Below are 25,941 nucleotides of genomic sequence, written 5' to 3' on the forward strand. Positions count from 1 at the left end.
GACCTCAGCCATTGCAGGATCCAGACGGATGGAAGGGTCTGAGATGGAAGGACTCCAATGTGGAAGAAGGGTCGAGAACCTCATGATCCCTCGGCTCTTTACTGAGTATGCTGTATGTGGGATGGAATACCTTGTTGGTCAGTTTTGGGTCCGTGCTCCTCTGTAGGCGCAGACGTGGCACCCGTGGTGAGACAGTGGCCTTGTGCTTATCGCTGTAGCAGCACATACTGAAAAACCATGCTGCTAGTTTTCAGCAAGTTCAGACACTTTGAAGAGACAGAGCTGAAAAGTAAAATCACTAAATAGAAAATTAGTTCTATTTAGCTCAAACCAGGACAGAGGGTAACAAGATAACTTTACCTGCAAATTTAATTAACCCTCCTGGTAACGTGAAAATATATTAGTGGTAGAAAAAAGCTAATGTATTGCTCTGCATAAATGGGAGTGTCACACTTTTGCAGGATCTTTTCTTCTTGGAAGAGAGACTGTCTTGAGGTACTGCCATGAATAACCGAGTGTACTTCAAATCAAATTATTCTGCAGTTTGAGATTCTTGGTCTTTTATTCTCTGTTTTATGAAAGAAAATAATTTTTGCCAAGGTGGACCTAAATGGCTGTGCAGAAGATTTGTATGCCTTTCTACATTTCAGCTTTTAATTTTCTAATCTGTATTCCTAAACAGCAGAAATCCAGTGATCCAAGCAGACTCACAGTAGAGCCTGGCAAAATATGAGTGTTAATTCTCTGGTGGGCTGTCAAATATTGCACTCTTTTGAGGACGGACCAGAGATACAATCATTCTCACTATATGAGTTTTTAAGTTTCCACCAAGTCTACAGCATTCACAGTCGTTCCCGTGACATTAATGTTTGATGTATGGAAAAAGTGCCAGACTTTGAAAGGAACGGGATTAAAGTATTAGGAAAAAAAAAATCAGCTGCTGTGTATTTTGGCTCATGGTGATAGTGCAAGTCTTTAACATCCTGGCAGTTTTATGATGTTTATTTTTAGATTTTTACAACAGAGAGATATTTTTACAATGGTGAAGGTATTTAGTGTGGCATTAAAGATGTTGTGTTTATCTAGAAGAAGCTGGGTTTTTTTATTATTTCCATTTCTTCATCGTTAATACATTAATTAATAATTTCTATGAATTAACATGAGTTGACCTTTAAGGGTTTGGCACTCCAGAGTCGTCTGCAGGGTTTGTGCAGCATCGCTGCCGTCAGTGGACTTGCACCAATTTAGCCTGCAGTTAGGTTGTGAAGAAGACCTAAAAATGCAGGTGCATCATGTGAAAATTAACCCTCTATTTTTTATTTATAATCAAGAAAATCTTGTTTCCTCATCTGATTCAGTTCTAATTCAAATCCATTTCCAGGTGGTCTTGCTATAGGATAAATTCTCACTGGAAAGGACAGACTGCATTGAATAATCTAATTTTGTTGAAGCAAGATGTTTTTGACATTTTTTAGTCATATTTTAGAGCAGCTTTCAACTGATTTTCCAGTCTTTCTGCTGTGGGTTAGGGAATGGAAGTGGAGAGAAGCATGTGAATGAAGTGTAAATTAGTGGTAGAGAACATGGGTAATGTCACAGTGGAGCTTAATGGAACTTGTGTGTTTCAATTCATAAATAACTTAAATAGTTCAGATTTTGCTTTCCTTCCACATAAGAAAAAAAGCCAAATAATTGGCTATATATACAGGAAGAATAAACTTGAGAATTCGGATGTTTTCATGTCAGAAATATGAAGCTTAAAAATGTTAAATTGAAAGGTATTTTTATGTGTTATGAGTTTTCCATAATTTCATTAAGTGCTTTAGGATAGTATCTACATATTCTTCCTATCAATAATTATGCCTTTTTTGCCCAAAAAACAATCACAACCAACAGGTGATACTGTTTTAAAAAATAATTTGTCTTCTCTAGAGACAGTGCCTTTTGGCTGTTTTGCAAAAAGACAGGATGATACTTAGGCTTCCATATTTGACTTCTTTTCCAATAATTTTAAACCAAATAGGGATGATTTTGCGTGAAGAAAACCACTGGTTTCACAAATGATTACTCAAAATTCCAGACATCCCAGATATGGCAAATTAAGGAATGTGTCCTATGTTTTCCAAACAGACTTGTTTATCTCTAAAAATAAATCATAATAGATGAAGCTAGGAGCACGTATAAAAGGAAGTATAAAGCTGAGTCCTAACAGTCTTGGTCATATTTTTTTCCACGTGAATGGCCTGGAAAGTCAAGGAAACAAAGGGTTTTGTTCTAAACACATATTGTACATTGATACTTCGAAACACACAACCTATAAACGATACACATATAGAAATGAATATGCTAAATTTAAAGTAGCAAAGACCTCAGAATTCCACCAAAAAATGTTTAGGAAAATAATCGGGCATATTTAATATGCACAGTAGATCCTTTCTGTATTTGGCAAGCAGCACATAGACTCTGAAATACTCATCAAGTAAACAGAGAGATAATTTCCCCTTCCATGCAATAGCAAATAAATCAAGTAGATACAAAACATTTACTGAGGCTTTTTCCTCTGATGTGAGTTTTTTTCCAGTCTTTTATCTTGCATCTGACTGACCATTTTCCAGTGTCTTTTGCCCTCATCTGTAGCCTAAGCCCCTTCTCCTTTTCTGCTAAAGTGTAGTTGTTTGTGCAGAGAAGCTGTCTCACAAGCTGCTGCCTCCTTGTTTGGATCTCTATGACCTGATTTGTGCAGTAATCAGAAACATCTCAAACTTTTTGCTTCTTTGAGTTTTGCTTTTGAAAACCTGTTTTAAATACATATGGAATTCAGATTTCCACATTCCTTGCATGTACCATGGCTAAGCGTCTTTCTCTTTGAAATTCATGAGCACAAGCACATTCTTTGCTTTCTTTTCTCAGACCCAAATAATTATTACCACAGAAGAAACGAAATGACAACCACGGACAATCTGGACTTTAAGCATCACAACTACAAGGAAATGAGGCAGGTAGGCAGAGAGGTTGGCGTGTGACCTCCTGGATGGAGGGTGGGTGGGTGCAGGCTTTTGAGCTCTTACGGAATCTGAATTTACCTGTTCAAAATACAAAAAATGCTGTCTGCAATCAATTAAAAATCATTTTCCTCTATTTTAACCTCTCAAAACCAGCAATCTGTTAAAATCCCAAAGTCTTAATTCGTGCATCATCTAACCTTAACTAGGTGACAGTACATGACAGAGGGAATATTTACGCATAAAGTGCCATAGTTTTTCTTCCGTGTGTATTTGAGTGGTGAATGTTACAGAGGTTTCTCCTTTTAGATTTGACCCTGATGTAGCCACCAGGATTCTCCTACATTTCAGTGGTTTTGGATAATCAAGATAAACCATACAAAGTCCAATTCTGTGTTCACAGTTGTAAAAAACAGCAGAAACTCACCAAAAACCACTAGAAAAAAAAATCCTGTTAGTATAATTTTAAATCTACCAGCCTTGTTGATCTTGTTCCCTTAACTTCAAACAGGAAACCTTGTTATTGCTGATGTTGTTGTTTTCAATCTTGCTTCATGTCACCACAGGCATAGGTGTGGGTTCTGCTAAAGAAATATTTATGTCCTTTTTCTCTTCAAATGTAAAGATAATATGTTTGGACTTGAAGTGTGCGAATCACTTGCTGTGTGCTGAATTTTCAGTGTATTTATACTGCATGAATCACCATTCAGTTTTATCGAGTAATTGTGTACTGAGTCACACATTTATTTTGGTAGAGATTTCGTGGCCTATATTTCTTAGAACAAAGATTAGACAAGTAGAAACTCAATTGGCATAATTACTGTCAAGAACAATAAAATAAAGTGTATTTTAGATTTGCGTTGCAGAAAGACACGTTGGTCAGGTTAGAAATATCTTTGGGGAAAAGACCCACAGCTTTAAACAAGAATGTTTTTCCACTTTTCATACAAATGGAAAATTTGTGACTGTAGCTGAGAGCTGGTCAGTTGTGAACTGCCTTTGTGCCCCCCCAATTTCTGGTTTTCTGTATGTCAAAATAGTTCATTTATTTAAAGTGCATTGGATTGTAATTGGGTTGTGCTGCTGGTAGGCAGAAGATTGTGGGTTGGGTTGCAATAAGTCTTATATCCCCAAAACTATTCTTGGAACATAATAATTTTTTTCCTGAGTGTAAAATGGAACAATAACTATCAATTTCCAGAGTCAACTGGTTATTTTAAAATATACTGTACATTATTCACTACTTCAGCTACTTCACTGCCAACAGTCTTAGAAAAAGCCTGTTCTTTGAAGTTATTTATCGTAAACACTGAAGAAGGAGGAGGAGAAAGTGTTCCCAGGGCCATGTTTTGGAAGCATTACATTACACTGCAATATGTCAAGTATTTGTGAGAGGGAGGAGTTTTCTCAGTGCCAGATTATTTTAATAGAACACTCTCTTTAGGAAGATTAAATTTATAGTACCAATTTATTCTCTTAAAAGAGTGTTCAAGATTCTTCTTTCAGTCAATGGGACCGCTGGCTGCATCTCATATAGAGTCTAAAATATTTGCATGATGTATTCATGTTGTAGAGGAAGCTGTTAAAATGGTTGAGAGACACTCCCAGAAATAGTTTGAAATGGACATTTGGGTACAACCTTGTCTTTGAAACAGCTAACCTGAATCATATCTTTCTTGGGAAATAGAGGTGCTAATTTTAAAATCCATTTAACTGGATGTGACTCCTATCTTTGGACAAGCCGAACTCCAGGCACCTCTGAAGTCTCGTGTTGCTCTTCATGGCCAGCTGTTCTTATGAAGCGATGTAGTGATAATGCAGAGAATTGAAGAGCACTGTGTTATGTTATTATTGACCAGGTTTATTTGAGGGTGAAGCAATAAAATGCAGAAGACTAGAACTCTATGCAGCAAACATCCTAGGTTGCTTACATTGCCAAGCTGATAATCTCTATCTGATGGTCTCCAAGCTCAACAAGGAGGTAGTTTTTGGCTCGGCCCACAGCAGAACAAGAAACAGGGAGATCTCCACAAAGGATAAGTAATAGCCTTTGCCTTAAAGGCATTGACTGAAAGCCCTTTGCCTTCTCTAAGCATAGATGGCACTTAGACCCACATTTAATACACCTGTTCGGCAAAATTAAGGATTTGGACCTTCAGAGATGAGTTTTGTGGGGCTTCTTCAAAGCCTGCATGCAGTCTTTTTCCAGGGTGCTAATAGGGTAAATAATTGGTAGTGACAAAACAAATAGGAACTGTCAGATAAGAACTGTTAGTGGATGTAATTGTGGAAGTGTTTTATAGTCCTGCGGGTTGCTGATAAAGCCCTGAGTGGCTGTTATCATCAATTGTCTTTGACAGTTTGTACAAAGCACAAAGAAAACAGTGTGACATTTCAGGTGACCTATTGTGCCACTTGTAGGAAATGGGTATGAGAAAAGCAAACACGAAGTGTGTTCATTTTCAGTATTGTATTTATATATAAACATTCAACTACATTATTATATCCATATGGTTATCAAAAGAGTCACAGTGAAGTCTACTACAGAGGCCCTAATTCAGGAAAGGTTCTTTGTTGGACTCAGAAATTAATCACATGCTTGTAATTAAGGAGGTGATGGGAAGTTTACTGAGGCCAAGGCAAATGTTTCCACTCATTGTAATATGCTTTGAATCTGGTTCTAGGCATTTTTCTCACTCGTAATGAACTTTTAGCTGCTTTCCTGAATTGATGCTCTGGGTATCCTGTGCCCACTGCAGTGCCAGGCACGTTAGGAAAGCTTCTGCTCTGACTTTCCTGCAGTTTGAAGAGGGTATAAGGAGAGGAATTATTAAACACAGAGCTGAGACACTAACATTATTTATACATTACAGAAAGCTTGTTTTGGCCTGTTAAAATAGAACTTCTTTTAATGTGATATCTGTACTCATTGGCAGAGCAGGGAAAAAACCAAATATTTCTCTCATTTGGAGAAAAACATTGTCTGATCCAATAATAATCCATTTCATCCTCTTGTCGGTAGAACATAAATTTATAATCCCCACACAGTAGGCCTTGAAGAAGTTTTGGTCCGTGAGGCTCTAGTGAGAGGTCCATAGCTTCACATCCACTGATAGTATTTCTGTTCCATTATGAGAGGGCTCAGATGTGGTAGCTCTTGACCATGAAGATTTAAGGCAGTCTGTTTCAGAAAAATGGGAATTAACTTGTTTAAACCAAACATTAGAAAATATAAACCAGTGTCCTCTGGCTTCACATAAACGTTTCAACTAGAACAACAAATAGTGACATACACACTTATGTATGCCCAGAACATTAAAATGATTCCCACAGCAATAGCTGGGTACCCATAATACCAGCAGACTGGTGATGATGACAGCGGTGAAAAAAAGTGGATATGAAGCGAGACAATACACTGAAAGAGCACGACTGGCTGTATTGTTCAGACAAGTACAGAGTTTAGATTTGCAAAAGAAATTGTCTCATATGGATAAAACCAATGTGTGAGATGAACAAATGCACAAAAATAGCATCTTTTCAGTCTTTTCGTGACATGATTATAAATAGGAGTGAAGCCTTTTGTGAGAGGAATTTTAATGATGTTCTTCCCAATATGAATTGTGTTTCCACTTAGATTTGCTAAATGGTGGCATGAGAATCGGACACATCTAATTACTGCATTTTTTTTAATCATCAGCCTTGTGATCATTCAGTATTGTTTCTAAAGTGTGGGCAAAGAGTTTTGTTATGCTACAACATTTCTTCAATAATGCATGCACCCTCGTTTATGAAAAGACTGTCTAATTAATAGTCCCTGGGGTTCCAATTTACAGTAAAGTCCTTATTTCTTTCTTTAATGCCTTCCAATGAACAAAAATGAGACAGATAAATTCTTCTCACTTAAAGCTATTTACAATAAATTATTATTAACACATAAATTTTCAATCTTCTTTGTAAATTTTAACATTTACCTGAAAAGCCACAGTGAAGTGTTTCTCTGTGGGACAATTTAGACTCCAACGGTCCTTATGTGAGTGACATCTGTGTAACTCCATTGGTTTTAAACAGATCTATACCCTTAACCATGACCTTCCCCATGCACTTTGATAAACACTAAGGTTATTTGATTATATTTTGACTATGTCATGCAGTACCTCCAGAAACAGTGAATATAATAGATTTTGATGGGAAAAATGTCTTCAGACAGGTAATTGGCATTTCCATTCTTAATTTAATTTTTTGCTGGAACTCGGTAAGCAAATTCTAAGGAATCTGTTATTTACTGAAGGAGAGTGTACTGCTGTGTTTATGAAGTCATCCAAATAATATCTATTTCTATTTTATATCTATTTTTCTATTTTATATCTATTTTGGCCACATCAGCGCTGCCTTAACTAATAATTTTTCTATATGCAATTTCGCATTGTAATACAAGAAGCGTGGGCTTGGTTTCTACCTCAGCGGAGGCAGGTGTAATCAGAATTCACTGGGAAAATCGTGTTTAAATGGATGATGTCATTCTCTCTTGGTTTGTTTTGATTTAAGTTGCTGTTGCATGGGGCAAAGGAGAGAGAAACCTCCTTTACTGGACAGAGAACATTTGTAATGTGCACATATTGCCGTGCCACCAAGTCCTTGGATCATCTCAGGCCACTTAGATATAACAAATCACGGAGTGTGTAGAAGGAAGCATTAAGGTGGCTAATTGCTCTCCCTTGCATAATGTTTTGGAAACATGTTATACCGCCTCTTCATAATAGAGTATGCTTTTTCTAGTTTTATTCCTATTGGACTTCCCCCTCGAATCTTAAATATTGTGATAATATTATACACACCTCTCATGTAAGAAAGACCTTGAACCTCAGCTACTCTATGGTGTTTCAGCAACAGTATTCAGCCTGTTCCAGCTGAACAAACATGCACAGCCACAATTCATGAACTAAACATAAAGCTTTTACAACTAAGAAATAACCAGAACAGAAAATGAAGTTTTTTTGCCGCAACATTTTAGGATGAAATAATTCATAGTGGGTCTATTTTGATGCTGCATTGTCTAACTATATGTCTTTTTTCTGTTGTTGTTGGCAGTTGATGAAAACTGTGAATAAAATGTGCCCAAATATCACAAGAATTTACAATATTGGAAAGAGCAACCAAGGACTAAAGCTGTATGCTGTCGAGATTTCTGACAACCCCGGAGAACACGAAGTTGGTTAGGATTTAGTCTAAATCTGTTGAAGGGTGTTGGGATTTTTTTGCTTTATTTTTTTTTAATCCTCATTCTCTGTATCTACAGCAATTATCACTGATGGAATTATATTCACAGCAGCAAAGATTTCAAATGTATGTGGGAGGAACTTCAGTGCTGTATTTCTAAATTGGGAAGAGGAGAGTGAGCTCAAATAGCAGGCATTTTGAATGTGGGATCAAATTCTTTAATGATAATGAGGTTTATTCTTTACAATAACAAAATCAAAGTGAATTTTAGTACTGGGGAATGGATTTCAGTTGTGGGGATTTATGTAGCTTTGGATAGAAATCTGTCTTTTTATGTGGGGTGAATGCATTGCAAGCAAGGACAGGTCAAATCTCCCAAATCATCTTTCACTGGTGAGTGCTGGGGTACAATTTCCTACAGTGATATATTTCTTCAGTATAGAAACTCGTTCACTGTTTTGTTCTTTTGTGGAGAAAAATAAAGATGTCACTATCATAGTGGGGCAGCTGTTGGAATAAAGCTGTCCTGTGCTTTGTCATGTCTGTAAATACTCTGATGTGTGTTCATGTCACCCAAAGGTGGGAGCTGAGATGTGCTCCTAAGGCATCCCTCTGCTTTGCTGTAGGGGATGGAGCACTATAGATGTAACCTTTCAGTAGGCTTTGGGTTAAATTTAGGCTAAAGTCTCTAAATCTCAGGTGTTGACACCAGAATAATTCATCTGCCTTGTCCATTTACCATAGTCCTACAGAACAAATGCAAGGAGAATATCCTGGGCCAGGCAAACTGAGAGGCACCCAGCTACAAGACGTGGCTTGACCAGTTTGGGTCTGTCCCGTTGATGTTTGGAAGTGTTATTTGTACAAAGGACAACTAAATTATGGGGCTTTTTTAAATAGCTGGCACTATTCCTAATCATCTCTGAAGTATTTTGTAGTTGAGGGCAAGTATTGTGGCATTCAAAGTAACCTTGAAAAATATATGTGAACCTGGTTTTTGATTAGTGAAGGAAAAGGAGTGTGTGAAGTCAGAGATCAATTACTTATAGTAGCTGACTGTTAGCTTTTAAGAGCCTTAATGTCTGTTCCAACTATGAGCAATGTATTTCTCACGTTATTTTTAGACTATCATAACTTTTAAAATCTACCTGTAACATGCTGAAATTGTGAGTATAACTAAAAATCTGCTTGATGGAAAATGGGGTTTGGAGGTTTTACAGAGTGGCTTTAGATATCACTGAAACATAAGTCTGTTCTTCTAAAATAGCAAAAGAACGTGGTTGGTTGTTTCTGTAAAGTTACATTTCCACCTATCATTTGTTCAGTTAAGCCATATCTCCAGTGAAACGTTGCTGATTGATATCAATGAAATTTGGTTATGTATTTAATTTGCTGCTCTGACTGTTGCAGTCAAGAGAACATCCTGATTGATTAAAGTAGGTATTTGTTTAAGCTGTAGAGTTGAAAAGAATACTTAGATTGATTAAGGTAGTTAAAGTAGGTTGATTGATTAAGTAGTTAGAATAGGTATTTGTTTAAACTGCAAAGTTAGAAAAACTATAAGATATATGTGTACAAGTACTTGGAGAAGGTACGTACCACTCTCAAAAGAAGAATAGTTGTGATAAGATAAGAATTAAACAATAACATGAAGGATAGTAATTGTGATTAGACAACCATAAGAATAGGCCATAACTTTTCCTTCCATGTCAAAATTATGTAGGGGTAAGCTTTTGAAGTACTTCAATGTCTTGTATGAAGTATTATGGTAGTGATGAAGGTAACGGGCAAATTAAATGACAGACATTTTATGCATGCTTGTATAATCTTGTAATTAATTGTAATTAATAATTGTAAAGTAATCACTTTGTTAAAAATGTATAAATGGGCTGTCAAAATGTGTGGACTTCAGAGCACAACTAGAGGAGCTATCCTCTGTGTCTCCCCAGCGCTGCAATAAGGAAGTGCCTGCTTATCTGCAACTGCGTAGATAAGTTTTCTCATTGTGATTGCGATCCCATCAACATGACTACTCTTCTGTCCCATGTACTTTCAACAGGTGAACCAGAATTTCGGTACATTGCAGGAGCTCACGGGAACGAAGTGCTTGGGCGTGAGCTAATCCTTTTGCTAATGCAGTTCATGTGCCAGGAATACCTGGCTGGGAACCCACGCATCGTACATCTCATTGAGGATACCAGGATCCACCTCCTTCCCTCCGTCAACCCAGACGGATATGACAAGGCATATAAAGCGGTAATACGATCATGAACATATCAAGGAATTATTTTAGTTGTACTAAATTAATGTTGTAATTTTTTTTTCTTTCAAAACAATCAAAATAATTTAAAAAATAAGAAAAATCAAAGCAAGCATAAGCCACTGAAATATCTTACTCAGAAAAATAGCTAAAGAACCAGTATTCTACGTGACACTAGCTAACAGGAAGATGTGTATGGAAAGGAAGGCCATGAAGACTGCCAGAACAAACCATACCGAGGTGCACAGATCAATGGGAACACCATTGTGGAAAATGGAAAATTCATGCAGTCTGTTTCCTATGAGAAACCAAGCTAAGCACGTGAAAACTTGCATTCCCCTGCAGCTGAAATTTAATAGTGTGTCTTTAAGGAGAACACTGTGTCGGGCATCATAATAATTCAGTCTGGAAGAAGACAGACACCCAGAGGAAAAATTGTAGGGGGTGGTCAAATGCACTGGAAAACCTTTCAGGACAGTCTGTAGAAGGCAGGAATACAAAAGTTGCACTCACTCACAGATGTGGAAGGGAACATATCCATTCCCACTGCAACCCAGTCTGAAATAGGAACCTTGAAACCAAAACAGAACATTTTGGCTAATCCCAAGTATTTTTTCACTGATTTTGCTTCACCTCATTCAAGATTTCAGACAAAATGAAAAAAAAAAAGTAAATTATTCATTTCAGCTTATTTAATAATTTATCTTTCCATTTCCCTGGATAGAATTGTCTCTGACACATCCCCAAACACTTTATTGAGGGCTCACAGGTTGTTGTATTCTGAATGAACATTCATCTTTTTTTTCCTTCTTTCTTTTTTTTTTTTAATCTAAGGGTTCAGAATTAGGGGGCTGGTCTTTAGGACGATGGACTCAGGACGGCATTGACATCAACAACAATTTCCCTGATTTGAACTCTTTGCTCTGGGAGTCTGAAGACCAGAAGAAGAGCAAAAGGAAAGTTCCAAACCATCACATCCCAATCCCTGACTGGTACCTGTCCGAAAACGCCACCGTGAGTAAGGCCAGAGAGAGGGGAGCACAGGGAGTGGGGCAGGTTGACAGAGTGAGCTTTATAACATTTCTCAAGCAATGAGTAGCTTGTGGGTGATGTTATGTACCTGGTATAAGCTACTTAGGTCTAGGCTTTGTTGTTGTTCAATGGAAATAAAAAGGCACCAGAAAGGTACCATTCACCCCATATTTTAGAAGCAGCCATTGGGAAGGGAATTGCTTCTTAGAGGATCCTTTTTTTCCCTGGGCTATTGTGTAGAACTCAATACCCAAATTTTAGGCAGCAACAAACAGACAGAGACACCCAGCACAGGGCTCAGTAGACAGAGAAACCCACCACAGGGCTCGGTTCTGTGATTTGGGCTTCTCCCTAATTTTATGGTGTAGATGAGCTCTTTGCAAACTCAGTCACCATACAGGTTTCTCCTGGGGTTTTCTTGATGTTTTTATTTGAAATAACACGGCAAACACTGAGGCATATGCAAAATCAATGCAGTGGCTTATGTTAAAGTCATTTATTGGATCATAGTGCCAAAAATATAACTTATTTTTGCATGACCTTTTAAATATAATGGCAACTATTTCTAGATTGAGGAGAACTTACTTAACTATGGCAGTTCTGTGGGCTTTAGTTTCTGTGTCTAAAATCCTTTATTTCGAAAAATCCTTTCAGCTGATGGCAAGGGGAGCAGTGTCATGGTCTGATATCTCTGTCAGTTGCTGCTCTTGGCCTCACTCTACATAGATGTTCCTGCTGTATCAATTTACTAACACTAAGATTCTGTTAGTTTTTATGGGTTGTCGCTGACCTCCCAAGCATGGCTGGCAGGCACCGTAGTTTAAAGAAGCCCTTTTCCTCGGCCACACCTCTTGTGCTGGCTGCTCACTCCATGCTAAGACACTTACAGTGGGACTCCTGCATCTGGTCTGCATCTGAAACCAAATTATCAAATTTCACAGCTTGAGTCACACCTGCTGTTTCTTTTCCTCCCAGGTGGCCGTTGAGACGCGAGCAATAATAGCATGGATGGAAAAAATCCCTTTCGTGCTGGGTGGGAACTTGCAGGGAGGAGAGCTGGTGGTGGCATACCCCTACGATATGGTGCGGTCCATGTGGAAAACCCAGGATTACACGCCTACCCCGGACGACCACGTCTTTCGCTGGCTCGCGTACTCCTATGCCTCCACTCACCGCCTGATGACGGACGCAAGAAGGAGAGCGTGTCACACCGAGGATTTCCAAAAGGAGGATGGGACGGTCAATGGAGCCTCCTGGCACACCGTGGCTGGAAGTAAGTGTCTGTAGAAACTGCAATTATCGTTACTTTGCTAAATATGAGAATGCCATCATTGCCTGGTGTATGTTTCAGAGGTAATGGTGGTAAAATGTGCACTAACAGGAGTATTTCCCCATCTGAAGGTCTGTTCACAGTACATCATCAGGTATCAGAGAGTTGAAGGAGACTGTCACTGATACTTGGAGGATGTTAAATTTGCTACTGAGCTTTCCAAAATTGCAGGTGCAATAAGTTAGTTTTATGGATTCTGTGCAGTCAAGATGGTTTGGCAGGAGAAAACCAACCCAGTCCGAACCCAGTAGCAGTGGGGAACCCATTGGCCTTTGCCATCTCACGGGGTGCCAACAGAAATCTGCTGCTGAAAACCAAAGGCAACCAGTGTCAGAGCTGAAGAAGCAACTCCCACATGTGTCTGGGAGCCTGGGCAGAGACTACAGTGGCCCTTGGATAAGAAAATCATTAGTTCAGCCTCCTACTCACTGAACTCGATCGCAGATCTGCCCCCACTCACATTCATTTCAAGTCATAAAACCATCCCACAAAAAGCTGCTGCTTGCCTGCTACCGTCCTGTTTTTGAAAGACCTGAGCGTGCTTACACTTAAACTTTGCATGGACTCTGTGGGCATTTCTGCTGCCAGAATAAATTACAGATTGCATCACTCACCATATGTCCAAGCCTGTTACCCTGTCAAGGAGTGTAAAGGGGAAGCCGTGTCCTGCAGTGCAGACAGAGCATCGATTTCCAGGGAAGCCCAATTAAAAGCACATTTTTAACAGCAATAGGCACAGTTATATGTGTGTACACTTGGAGCAAACTTGGAATCAGGCGCTCAGCTGATTAATCACAATTCTGCTAAAAATCCTTGGTTTTTTTTATAAGTAGACCAGTTAGACAAGAAATTCTATGAAATTAAGAAATAAGCCATGCATCTGTCAGCGCTTCGGTGACAACAGGAACTGCAGCAGTAATGGCAAACAGATGCAAGCGCACGTCTGTGCAGACCACGTTTTATTGGAGCTGGTCGTTGTTTGGAGCTTGCAGGTAGTTCCACTGCATAAACATTTCTAGATTTTGGACACAACTTTTATGGCTTTTACATTGGCCTGTGTAAAGTTAATGCTGGCCAGCCTTTAAAAGCTGGAGCCAAGAATTAACTTTTATTTTCAAATGTTTTTTCAGGAGGCTATAAAATGCTGGGTGAATTCGGGGGGGAAGATTGAACTGCTTAGATCAAAAGGGCAGTGCCTGACAATACATTTCTATACATTTCTGCAAATCCTAAAAAAAACCCCTCTGGATGCTAATTTGACCACTTAATTATCTAATTGATGACTTTAATTTTCCTAAGTGCTATAAGAAACATGATTATGAATCGATCCAGAAAAGATGACATTGGCCACATCACTAACAGCTGTCTCAGCAAGTTACATTAAGTGATGATGTACAATATAGATGCTGAATAGTATCTTGATTTCTTGGTAATAATTGCATATTGGATTTCGTTCATCTGATTTGTTTTATTCCTTTATGATGTTTCTCTTTATGCATTACATCTTGTTCTCTTACATTATAGTAAGACTTCCAAGGCTGTCTTAGAGAAAAATGCTGGAATATTGCTTTAACCTTCAATTTTTCACACCTTGGACTCCAGACTGAGCCTCAAAGGATGTGGATGTTTCCATTTGAGCTCAGACTCCAACAAGCAGGGTGGTTTTAGATCTTTTCTCTACTTAGAGAAATGGAAGAGAGTGATCTGTATTGCAGATATATATGCGTGCAGAGACATGTTTTACAGCTGATAGTTAACCAATGGCACATTGCATTGTAAAGAGTTGTCCAAATTTAATTCCACATTTGAGAACAGATTTCTCCTATACTTTTCCTCTCTATGAGGATATAGATGTAGTTGTATGGTTCACTCCACTTTCTCTGATCCTTTAACTTCTAGATCAATGTGTAACCCTTTCTTCTCCTAAACCTCTGCTTGCTCAATGTCTGACCTGAAGGTGACACACCAATATTTTTCCTCCCCAAGGCTGTCTCACCTCTACTTTGGTGTGGGTGGCACCTCTTGAAACAGCACAACTGGAAGCTGCCCATCCTCTCTCTCCTCATCCTCCTGCTCTTGCGGTGATCATGAGTATAAACTTTTCACTGCTTATTCCATGACAACATTTATAAGAGATTTTTTCTAATCCCTTTTCAGTGCCACAAAGCGCCTAGAGAATTAGATGCATCTCAGATACCTTCCATAGATATCAAATACCTCCATATGCCTTTGAAACCCAGCCGTACTGTGTACTGCACATATCTGGGCTGCAATGCATGCAAGTTCTTCAGCAATTTTACATATAATGGTTCTGCACTGCAGAAGCTGCGCAGAGGCAAAGAACAAATGAATTTCATTTTATTTCCAGTGTTTTCAAGGCTGGATTTGCATGTTCAGATGCTACACAGAGAGCTGCTCTTGGCACCGTTAAGCCATTTTCTTAAGTACATGTAGTAAAACTTAGCAATTACTGTGTATTGCAAAACATTTCACAACAGATTAACCAGGATGCGACACAGTTTGTGAGGGGAAAATAATTGTGGCTGTTTCTCAAACGGAGGCAAATCATGTCTATGCAGAGTATCATATGCCACTGTCTGATACTTGGGTTTTCCCCATCTACAGAAGTGAAAAGCTTAACATCTGCATTCTATAATCCTCCAGCTCTGCATCCAGGAGGCACTAAGGGCTCATTAAATACTTGACTACTGCTCTATGGTAATTGGACAGGGCTAGGATTTCTTTTTTTAACTTTCTTCAACCATAAGCACCTGGTGAATACATTTCCTGCTAAACTTTGCCATTGTAAAATATAAAAACTAATGATCATTAATGAATATTTTAAAATTATTTTTATTCAGAATGCAGGTGGATAATAAGAAATTATCTCCCATTTCTTCCTCTAGTGTTCATGTACTGCATCATGCTATCTGTGTGATTGTGGAGAACTAATAAATGGAATTTCCCGAAGGAAAATAATTGTCAGAAATGGAAGAGAGACCTGTAGAATGGAAATGTTTGAGATCTATATCTAAATACATTCTTCCTTAGTGCTCAGGACCTTTGCAAGGGTCACAATGCTCTCTATAAAGTAGTCTGAAACTGCAGTTCCACAGAGGTCAGAGGTGCTGAGGTTCCTGGGTTTTGATTTCTGATGGCAACCCCTATTGCAGAGCAGAGCTGCAGATTCCACTCCTCTTCAAAAATATAATGGAGAGAAAATGGAACAGATTCATTCATTCACAGAATCACAGAACGTTAGGGATTGGAAGGGACCTCAAAAGCTCATCCAGTCCAATCCCCCTGCCGGAGCAGGAACACCCAGATGAGGTTACACAGGAAGGCGTCCAGGCGGGTTTTGAATGTCTGCAGAGAAGGAGACTCCACAACCTCTCTGGGCAGCCTGGGCCAGTGCTCTGTCACCCTCACTGAGAAGAAGTTTCTTCTCCAATTTCAGTGCAACCTCCTGTGTTCCAGTTTGTGTCCATTACCCCTTGTCTTATCATTGTTTGTCACTGAGAAGAGCCTGGCTCCATCCTCGTGACACTCACCCTTTAAATATTTATAAACATGAATGAGGTCTCCCCTCAGTCTCCTCTTCTGCAAACTAAAGAGACCCAGCTCCCTCAGCCGCTCCTCAGAAGGGAGATGCTCCACTCCCTCCATCATCTTTGTAGCCCTACGCTGGACTCTCTCCAGCAGTTCCCTGTCCTTCTTGAACTGAGGGCCCAGAACTGGACACAATATTCCAGATGCGGTCTCACCAGGGCAGAGTAGAGGGGCAGGAGAACCTCTCTGCCCTACAACCACCCCCTCCTGATACACCCCAGGATGCCATTGGCCTTCTTGGCCACAAGGGCACAGTGCTGGCTCATGGTCATCCTGCTGGCCACCAGGACCCCCAGGTGCCTTTCCCCTACACTGCTCTCTAATAGGTCATTAACAAGCTAGAAGCTTACAAGCTAACAGACACCATCTATAATTCTAAATAATTATTACTACCTTTGTTCTTCTGGCTTTCCTACCATGTAGATTACTCATGTGGGAAAACATTTAGGCTGAGAAATCATTTCTCCAGTTGTTCTGATAAAGCATTTTTACATAACAATTGCTGTGTGCACTTAATTCTGCATCCCAACATTTAGGGTAATATAAATGTAGTTAATAGCCACACCTCCATGCAAGCCAACATAGACCATCCCATGTCTACCCAGGACAAATGTACCTGAGAGCTTCTCCAAGGGGACGTGTCCCAGATTAGTGATGTTTAGTGCTTTCTTAAAAGCAAAGCACAAGTTTTCTGCTGTAGAGAGAGACCTTTTCTAAGATCTTCTTGGTGTACCCCCATCTTCTTGATAAATATCACAGAAACTTTATCTGGAATGTTTGTTTGTGTACTTTCTGCTAAATTTCTATTTCCTTTAAGTTTTGTGGTAGCAGAAGGGCTTTGCTCTTTGCAGCAAAGGAATTTGGGGTGTGGTGCTGGGCTGCCATGGTGGCCTGTGCTGTCACGGTGTAATCTCATGTCCTCTGTTTTTAACACGTTGATGGGACGCTGTCTGTAGAAAGTCTTGTTTTGTTAGATGTGTAGCACTGATGTTACCCTGGTGCTTTGTTACAGGAGATGTAGTGTTTCTAAAAAACTTTTGCCCGGCAGGATCTGCAGTCAGCTAGATAAATAGCTAGTTTGCGTTTAAATAAATTATATTACTTTACATAAGATAATCAGATCTGCTCATGAATCAAAAGAGGATACAAATTTGTTTTTATCTCCTATCAACAGGCATAAATGACTTCAGTTATCTGCACACAAACTGCTTTGAGCTCTCCATCTACGTTGGCTGTGACAAGTATCCCCATGAGAGCGAGCTGCCCGAAGAATGGGAAAACAACCGCGAGTCCCTGATTGTTTTTATGGAACAGGTACACGGCAGGAGAGTAACTTCAGAATAACTTGATGGGTCCTTTCAGATTGAAAAGTTTAAAGTTTCTGCTATTTTTCTTCCATGATTATTGATATTTGTGATAGAAACCTTACCTACAAGCAGTAGTGGTGTATAACTTCAGCCAGGCTGTTTTAACTTCACACAAAATAATGAAGCTTGTTGAAATTTGACATGAGCACAGAATTTGCTAGCAATGGCTGCCAGATGAAACACCCTTACATGTGCTGCTTTGTCCGCTTGTTTTATCCATTTCTTGAATTTCATGCCTCAGGAACCCTAACAAAATTTGTAAGCTAATACCTGGAAGGCTGATACTGGGTTAATAATGATACTTCAAAATTGTGTGAACCATAAAGTAGAAGTAAAATACACTTAATTCACATATGGAATTAATGATCTGTTGTATTTTCCTAATGATAACACTGTTCATTGCTGTTCAATATATGTTTGTTTGTTCTCTCAATAGGTCCATCGAGGCATCAAAGGCATAGTAAAAGATGTGCATGGAAGGGGAATCCCAAATGCTGTTATTTCAGTAGAAGGTGTTAACCATGACATTCGCACAGGTAAAAAAAGCCAAAAACATCAGTGCAAATGAACAGATTTACAGTTTAAAAACAAAATATAGTACCTCATTGCAACTTTGAACTCTTCTCTGAGAAAAGCCAGCAGATAGAGTACAGTCCAAGGACAGCATTGCAGGAGTAGCACATGAGGAGGGAGTAACTTCTTTCCATGGTGCAGCCATGCAGCCAAGAGCAGAACTATGGCTTTCATCTCTGCTCCTATTCCTCTTCTTCCTACTTTTAAAAAGTATTGACCAAATAGCCTTTATCTACCCAAAATCAATAGCCCGAGTAAGGCTCTGTCTAAAGAACTCCTGTTGCTGCTTTTCTCACATAAAGGTGGTGCAAGTCTCACTCTGAATAATTATAGCACTGACAAACAAGGGTCTAGGTAATGCTTTGGTGGGTGAAGAGTGTTCCTCTGGCTGTTACCATTTACAGGACTGTGCATGTGTTGGAGATGGGATTTAGAGCTGTGTCCAGAGAAGGAATAGCTGTTGCAGAGAAGGAGGAGTTTCACAGCCTAGAAAGTCTCCTGCAAAACATCACAGCTTTATAAAAGACCATTTAATGGGGCTCAGTGGAGACACTGCTTTGCATGGGTGAATTTCAGCCCCAAAATTACTTTTCAATATGTATAGTTTAAAAAAAACCCCAAACAACACACAAATGGCAATTTGCCTTGTTAGCACAGTCTTGATATATACCCAGACACAGATATGTATATTCAGAGTAAACCCTAAGCCTATTTAATGGCCTGGAAAGTATCTATGGGACTAAATAAAGAACTGCTTGAAATAGACACTAGCAATTACAAGAGTAATAGTAATACCCTAAAATTATTGTTGGCAGGTAGTAGGCAGGATAGTGTCCACTGTGTATTGTGTAGGTACTGTTCCATTATTTAGGATACACAGTTGTGTGTAAATGGACAAACAACAGCGGGGACATAGCAAGGAGAGGAGCGTGCAGAAAGAAGTAGTGAGACAAGAAGTCGGCAGGAGTTTTTCGTGATTGCGTTCGAAGTGCTGGTTGCAAGATGTGAGCAAGGTTTCTGGTGGATGTTTATGGAAAAGGAGCATCATGGTGAATAATCAGATAAATCACAGTGTTGCATACTCCGGATTTCGTTCAATATTAGAAACAGGAACACTCATTTTATGTATTTTTTACATCCTGACTTGCATTCTATGACTCTCATTAGCTGCCACACTCACGTGCTTTGCCACTCAGATACAGTATGGCAAATTCGACATATATGGCATGCTTCAACACGTAAACTGGCTTCAGGCTACAAAATATCATAGAGCTTTAGATAAGAGACTTCCAAACCTTTAATACTTGCTACAGTAGATTATCCGAGACAATAATAAATCTCGGAATATCTAGTTTAGTTTATGCTTAATTTTACTTCAGTGCTATTGTGTCTGTGTTGTAAAAGAAAACATTGATGACAGGTACTTAATTAGGCAATAATGATTCTGCCTTAAATATTTCAAAATGGGACCACTGGGAAATGATAGCAGGAATTAAAGTAATCAGTTGTTTTTCCTTGTCTTGAAAGTCTTGGCAGTCTTGAAAGACTGCCATAAACTGTAGGTTGGATTACTGTGTTAAGAGAATTAATGTGTTGCTCTGGTGGAGGCTGAGTAAATGCAATAGGTGATTAATCTCCAGCTCTAATTACACTGGATTGCCACATGAAAGAAAAGTTAACAATTTAAAGACAGCAGGCGTGCATATTGAAAGGAGTCCCTGCGGCACAGTGATAACAGTGCAGGATCCCAGGATCCACCTTGTAACACCCAGGGAATCCTGCAGCCATTTCCATCCAGACCTAGAACTCAGCTTCTACGGCTAGAGATATTTGCAATTGTTAGTAAAAATAAAAGTACTTACTTCATTCTTTCACATCCTTTTTTTTAATGAGACGTTTAAGCTGACACTCTGAGAATCACTTTGTCAATGGGAACATAAACGTCCCATCTTGTTTTATATTATACAGATAACAATGTATGTCTCATTAGTCTTTGAAACTAGAGAATTTATGTTGGAGCCAAAGAGCTAAAATGACGTGCATAACTCCAGGGAAAGAAGGCAAATTGTCAGCAGCCTTCTTTCATTTGTACCTCTTAAAATGAAAAATGCATCAATTTAAATCTCTGAGTTGCCTTGATATAAAAACAGGCCAAGCAGGACGAGAATTATGGCCGCTATCTCTATTCGTGTAAGCTTCGTTTAAAATGAGTGAAGCTGTAAGGTATCTACTCTTTCGTTGATACATTAATGTGTTCAAGTACCCTGTCAAGCCAGGAAAAAGTTGTCTGTAAAGGCCTTGTAATGACATTTACTTGTCTGAGAAAGTTTCTCTATTTCTTCCTGTGGTCAAAAGAAGTCCATGGAAAACTCCTTTTTTTTAACTTTCTTTTGGACATCCAATACATCTTATGGGAAGAGAGGGTTGCTGACACTAAGCTAACAATATTTATAGGCTAATTAACGTCATTGATTCTGAGAGTCGGAGCTTTGTGGAAAATTATTCCATTTTCTCTTGATGCAGATGTAACAATATATTGATTAAGTCTGAGTGATTACACGTTGTTAGGGTTAGATGTGGACCGTGCCCTATGAGATAACCTTTGGGAAAGTCTTCATCAAATGGATGAGCAAATGCACCCAGACATTGTTTTTCCCCATGGTGCGAAGGCAGTTTTGTGGGTTGCTTCCTGCACTTGCACATTTTGGAAATCTCAAACCAAATCTTGATGAAGTAATGTACTGTTTCCTTCTAGTATTGTATTCTAGAAGCATTTTCTTCTAGGACTTTGGTATCATAGCCTGTCCCAAAGTCCAAACGAAAACGCAGATTTCCGTGTGATTTTTGCAATAAATCATAATTAATTTAATTTCACATAATGTTCTGTTGTGGTTTACGGCTGGACTGGCCACTAAATCCTGGCCAGATGTTCTCTATTAACCCCTCTCCCCTCCCAAGAAGGAATAGAAAAGAGAATAAGGGAGATAGACTTCACAGGTTGGAAAATAAAACTAACAGATATAATAAAACAGTAGTACTGATACTACAGGATAATAATGTAAATAGGAAAATAATGAAATATATGCAGATATGTACAAATATATATACAAAACCAATATAAAATCCTCCTCCAATGACAAATATGTCACCAGAGGCTCTGCAGAGCAGGCACTGGAAAAATCCCAGACTGGACCAAGCAGCAGTGGGAGCTGATGCAGGAACACAGGGATCAGGATCAGAGGCAGATGAACCAGCAGGATCTGCTTGGACTTTGGCCACTGCAGGATCAAGACGGACTGAAGGATCCAAGATGGAAGGGTCGAGACCCTCGTGATCCCTTGATTTTATACTGAGTATGACGTGTGTGGGATAGAATACCTCGTTGGGCAGTTTTGGGTCTGCTCTTCCCTGTAGACGCAGACACAGCACCCATGGTGAGACAGTGGCCTTGAACATTATCACTGTCTGGAAAAACATGCTGTTATCTTCAGCAAGTTCAGCCACTTAGAAGAGACTGAGCTGAAAAGTAAAATCATTAAATAGAAAATTAGTTCTGTTTAGCTCAAACCAGGACATGTTCAGAGACAATTTTATGAATATTTTGGTAAGTTTCATATGTTTTTAGTATACATGATGTATCCAAACCTGAAGATCCTGAAGCAGCATTTAGTAATATTTAATAACATTAGTCTCAGCTAAACATAACTGTGATGTTATAACTCTCCATCCTTTTTCTCATTGCTGGCTACCTATTCAATAGAGAAAAGTTAAGTTTCGGTTATTACATGCATTGGGCGCACAGCATTATGGCTAGCTTTCCTGGAGAGTCTTTTGTAGGTAACAGAGTCTTAGAATAGATTTTTGTAATGTACCTAAATTAGTAACATTTGGTACATTTAAGTGTAGATACGACACTTAATTGTAACAAAAATCTATCCTGTCAGGCTCAAAAGGTGTTACTTCAAGTTATAGTATTTATGGAGTCATCCAACACAATTTATAATAATACTCCCTTTGTATTCTTATGCATAGTTATTTTATCTGAGCAGACACAGCAATTATTTTCCAGACCCCAGAGGTGCAGATAGATGCAGTCTGCCTCCAGCCTGTCCTCACTGGAGCCTATTCTTTTAGCAAACGCATTATTTACTAAATTTATCTGTATTTTTAGTTGTGTTTCTCTTACCATCTGCTCTGAAATTTTTTACCTACTGTATTTAATCTGATTTTTTTAAAAACCTCAACCTTTTAGTTTGGTATTAAACTCTTGGGCAATGAGAGCTGACAGAAATACTAATGCCTACTTGTAAATGGAAAGAGGGTAAAGTGCATCCTGCTAACAGTCTAATATCCAGCTTTGTAATAATTTCCTGGCAGTGTGTGAATATGTAGATATTTTTTTCTAGTCCTGTGTTGTGGTTGTGATGTGAAATGTGTCAGAAAAATCTGGGTCAGTTTTGAACTCCAGGGGCTACAGCCGGGCTCTGAGCAGGGATGCGTTTACAGCTGCACATGGGCTGATCCGTGGGTTTTGTCAGCCCTGTAGTATCGCCACAGCATTTACAGCTAAAAATGAGCCCTTAGGGATAAAATCAAGAAACCTGGGCAAAACCATGGGTTGTTTGGGTTTTTTTTTGTTAAGGTGCCAATGGGCCCAGTAGTAAGGGAGTACTGAATAAGGAGCTTCTTGGAGAGCCCATCCCAAAAGTGCCCAAATCCTGAGAAACAGGAAATCTGGACCTTGATCGTTGCCCCAGGTGGGCACTAACTGGCTGAAAGAAGAACCTGAGTAAGCTTATGTGCAAAAACTACCTTGACCAGGTGTGTTTCTTCCACACAATTTCACACTCGCATTCAGAGACTGCGATGTTAGGGCATAGTTGATAGTGGTGTTTTGCTAACACTCGTCTTTTGCAGATATATTTGCTATTTTACCAAGGCCTAAATTAAAACGATATTTCTTTAAACAGAGGTTAGCTAGTCTGATCTTCCCTTAAATATAATGTTTTAATGCAAATCATCTTTAGTTTTTGCAACACGTTGCATTGCAAGCAACACAAGGTTGGTGATACTAAGGCTGTCGGTTCTCATCAGTGCTAAAAAAAACCCAACTTGTCTTCTTACAAGAGGTGTTGCATCTCTGTTTATGCAAAGAATTGCATATCTGAGTATGCACTTTCATTCCACTGTGGGTTTTCACAAGATAGAGTGGAAAAGTAATTTTAGATTTAATGTTTTGCTTTTTTCTGTCCACAGCTAAACATACTTGCTAGTTAAAGTAATATTTTTTAAAAACAGTTGTCCTGGCTTTGCTGGGATTGAAGAGTAGGATTCCCTTTTAATGTTTCAGCAGAGCTTGACTTCTGAGAAAACTGTAGTGTTTGATTTAGTGAACACAATTATAGTTTTGAGTGGGATAGAACTCTTTTCCTTACAGTAGCTGATAATATTTTTGGTTTCATTCTCACCAGCAGATGTTTACATTTGTCAATGTTCTTTTCTTCAGTCTCTACCTAAACATGTTCTGAGTTTCTTTTGTTTGGGTTTCTTTTTTTTTTTCCCTTCCTCTGCACAAGAGGAAAGGAAGGAGAACAAAACCCCAGGACTCTCTGGGAGAGGTGATCCAGGAGGGATGCTCCTGGTGAGATCCAAGCTGTCCAATTAAGATGTATTCTATCCCATAAACGTCACACTCACTATAAACTGGTGAGTTTGCAGGGGATAACCCCTTTGACCCTTCCTTTCTTTGATCCCTTTTCTTTGCTCCCTTCCCTTCCACTTGCTGATGGCAGCCCATTTTAGTTCCTGAGGCTCACCCCTCCCTTGTCGGGTTTTCATTGGTGTACGGCCAGCAGCTGCTGTTTGTGGGCTGAGTATAACTTTGATTGCTTTATCCTTGTTCCTATTCTTGTTACAATTAATTTGCTTTATTATTATTTCAGTTTGGTTTATTTTAATTGTGAAATAGTCTTTATCTCAACTGAGCAGTTCTTTACTTTTACTCTCCTGATTCTCTTCCCCATCTTATTGGGGAGGGTGGGAGTTGAGTGAGTGAACTATGTGTGTATGGGTAACTTGAGGTCATTTATGTGAAAAAAAAAGAAGAAAACAGAAATTATTGATGCAATGAGATGTTAAAACACATCTTGCTTTGTGCCTGAGTGTTTTAACTGATTGCAGAAGCTCTGTTTGTGCATTTACATGTAAGCAAGTGGTTAAGCACTCTGATGGATTATTATTTGTAGGAAAATTAGTGTAATAGAACTCAATGTAAGATTTTACAGAAGAAGAGGTTTACTTAGATCTCTAAGTGACTTGACATTATGCATTCACATGCTTTGTATACTAAATAGCACCAAAACACGTGTGTCCAGACACTGTGGCCAGGATCACTAGTGCATCCCTCACTGGGGGTCGTTTTGATTGGCAATGACAAATTAGTTTGGAGAAGGTTTTTTACAGCCTTCGAGAGTCACCAATCATTACAAGGTTGACAAATGACAAAAACCTTGGGCCAGAGTGAAGCCAATGATCCTTTTTTCATTGTTTGGAAAACACATTTGAGGTGTGTTCTTCTGTAGGGTTGGCAGGACAAAGAGGGGGTACGTGTGATGGGGGCAGCCTCATTGACACCCACCTGGTGTGAGGATGTGGGGTCACTGCCTCTGGTGTCACCTTATCTGTGTGCAAGCATTTCTGTATTCTCAAAAATGCCCCCAAAAAGGGTCACTCTCCTGAAAACTCCCTCCTTCCCTACCAGGAGCTGATGGGGATTACTGGCGCCTTCTCAACCCAGGAGAATACGTGGTGGGCGTGAAGGCGGAGGGCTACACCACTGCCACCAAGACCTGTGAAGTTGGCTATGACATGGGAGCTACCCAGTGCGACTTCACCATCTCCAAAACCAACCTGGCGAGGATCAAGGAGATCATGAAGAAGTTTGGGAAGCAGCCGATCAGCATGTCCATCCGGCGGCTCAGGCAGAGGGCTCGGCAGTGGCGACACCGGCGATAGACTTGGACCCGGCAGCCCGAGGAGTCCACGAGCTCTGCTTCTATCAGCCTGGCTGTAGTCGTAGTGAGATTTACATAGCCCAAATCTTCATACATATTTCTCTGCACGAGGCCTTTCTGTTAGTGGAGCTGAAGGAAAAGTGGGGTGGTTTTTGGTTTGGCAAAAAATCGGAAGCAAAATTCAAGCCGATCCAAAATAAGCCCCAGGTTGGTGGGGGAGAGGCAGGAAGAATGTAGAAAGATGTTTTGAGGTAATCTGGAAGGAAATTTTTTTGCTTGTTGGGTTATTTAATCCTGTGTAAATCTGTTTTCTTTACAAATAGAACAGAAAAAAAGAGGGATGCTTATAAAGGAGAAGGGTTGTTTTGAATGAAAACCTGAAAAATGTTGTTTCTAAAGTATAAAATCATTATATTTTTGCAATTCAAAAAAGTTTTGACACTCTTTATGTTTTGTTCTCATATGGGAGAAAAGCTGAGAGAGGACAACCTTTGCTGAACATCATTTAAATTTGTGTCAGAATTTCTGTCTCTCTTTC

At 39.3% G+C, this 25,941-nt stretch overlaps 1 protein-coding gene across 1 annotated transcript in view; it reads left to right on the plus strand.

Moving 5' to 3' along the window:
* Positions 1–25,404, plus strand: part of CPXM2 (carboxypeptidase X (M14 family), member 2) — a 36,402-nt gene extending 10,998 nt beyond the window's left edge. Inside the window, exons 4-11 of the mRNA XM_010184071.1 lie at positions 2,911–2,999; positions 8,091–8,214; positions 10,279–10,475; positions 11,314–11,493; positions 12,487–12,784; positions 17,625–17,764; positions 18,254–18,353; positions 25,151–25,404. Coding sequence (XP_010182373.1) covers positions 2,911–2,999; positions 8,091–8,214; positions 10,279–10,475; positions 11,314–11,493; positions 12,487–12,784; positions 17,625–17,764; positions 18,254–18,353; positions 25,151–25,404 — 1,382 coding nt within the window. The remainder of the gene's footprint in view (positions 1–2,910; positions 3,000–8,090; positions 8,215–10,278; positions 10,476–11,313; positions 11,494–12,486; positions 12,785–17,624; positions 17,765–18,253; positions 18,354–25,150) is intronic.
* Positions 25,405–25,941: the final 537 nt, after the last annotated feature.

The sequence above is a fragment of the Mesitornis unicolor genome, unplaced genomic scaffold, assembly GCF_000695765.1.
Source record: "Mesitornis unicolor isolate BGI_N332 unplaced genomic scaffold, ASM69576v1 scaffold2725, whole genome shotgun sequence".
In the NCBI taxonomy this organism is placed as follows: Eukaryota; Metazoa; Chordata; class Aves; order Mesitornithiformes; family Mesitornithidae; genus Mesitornis; species Mesitornis unicolor.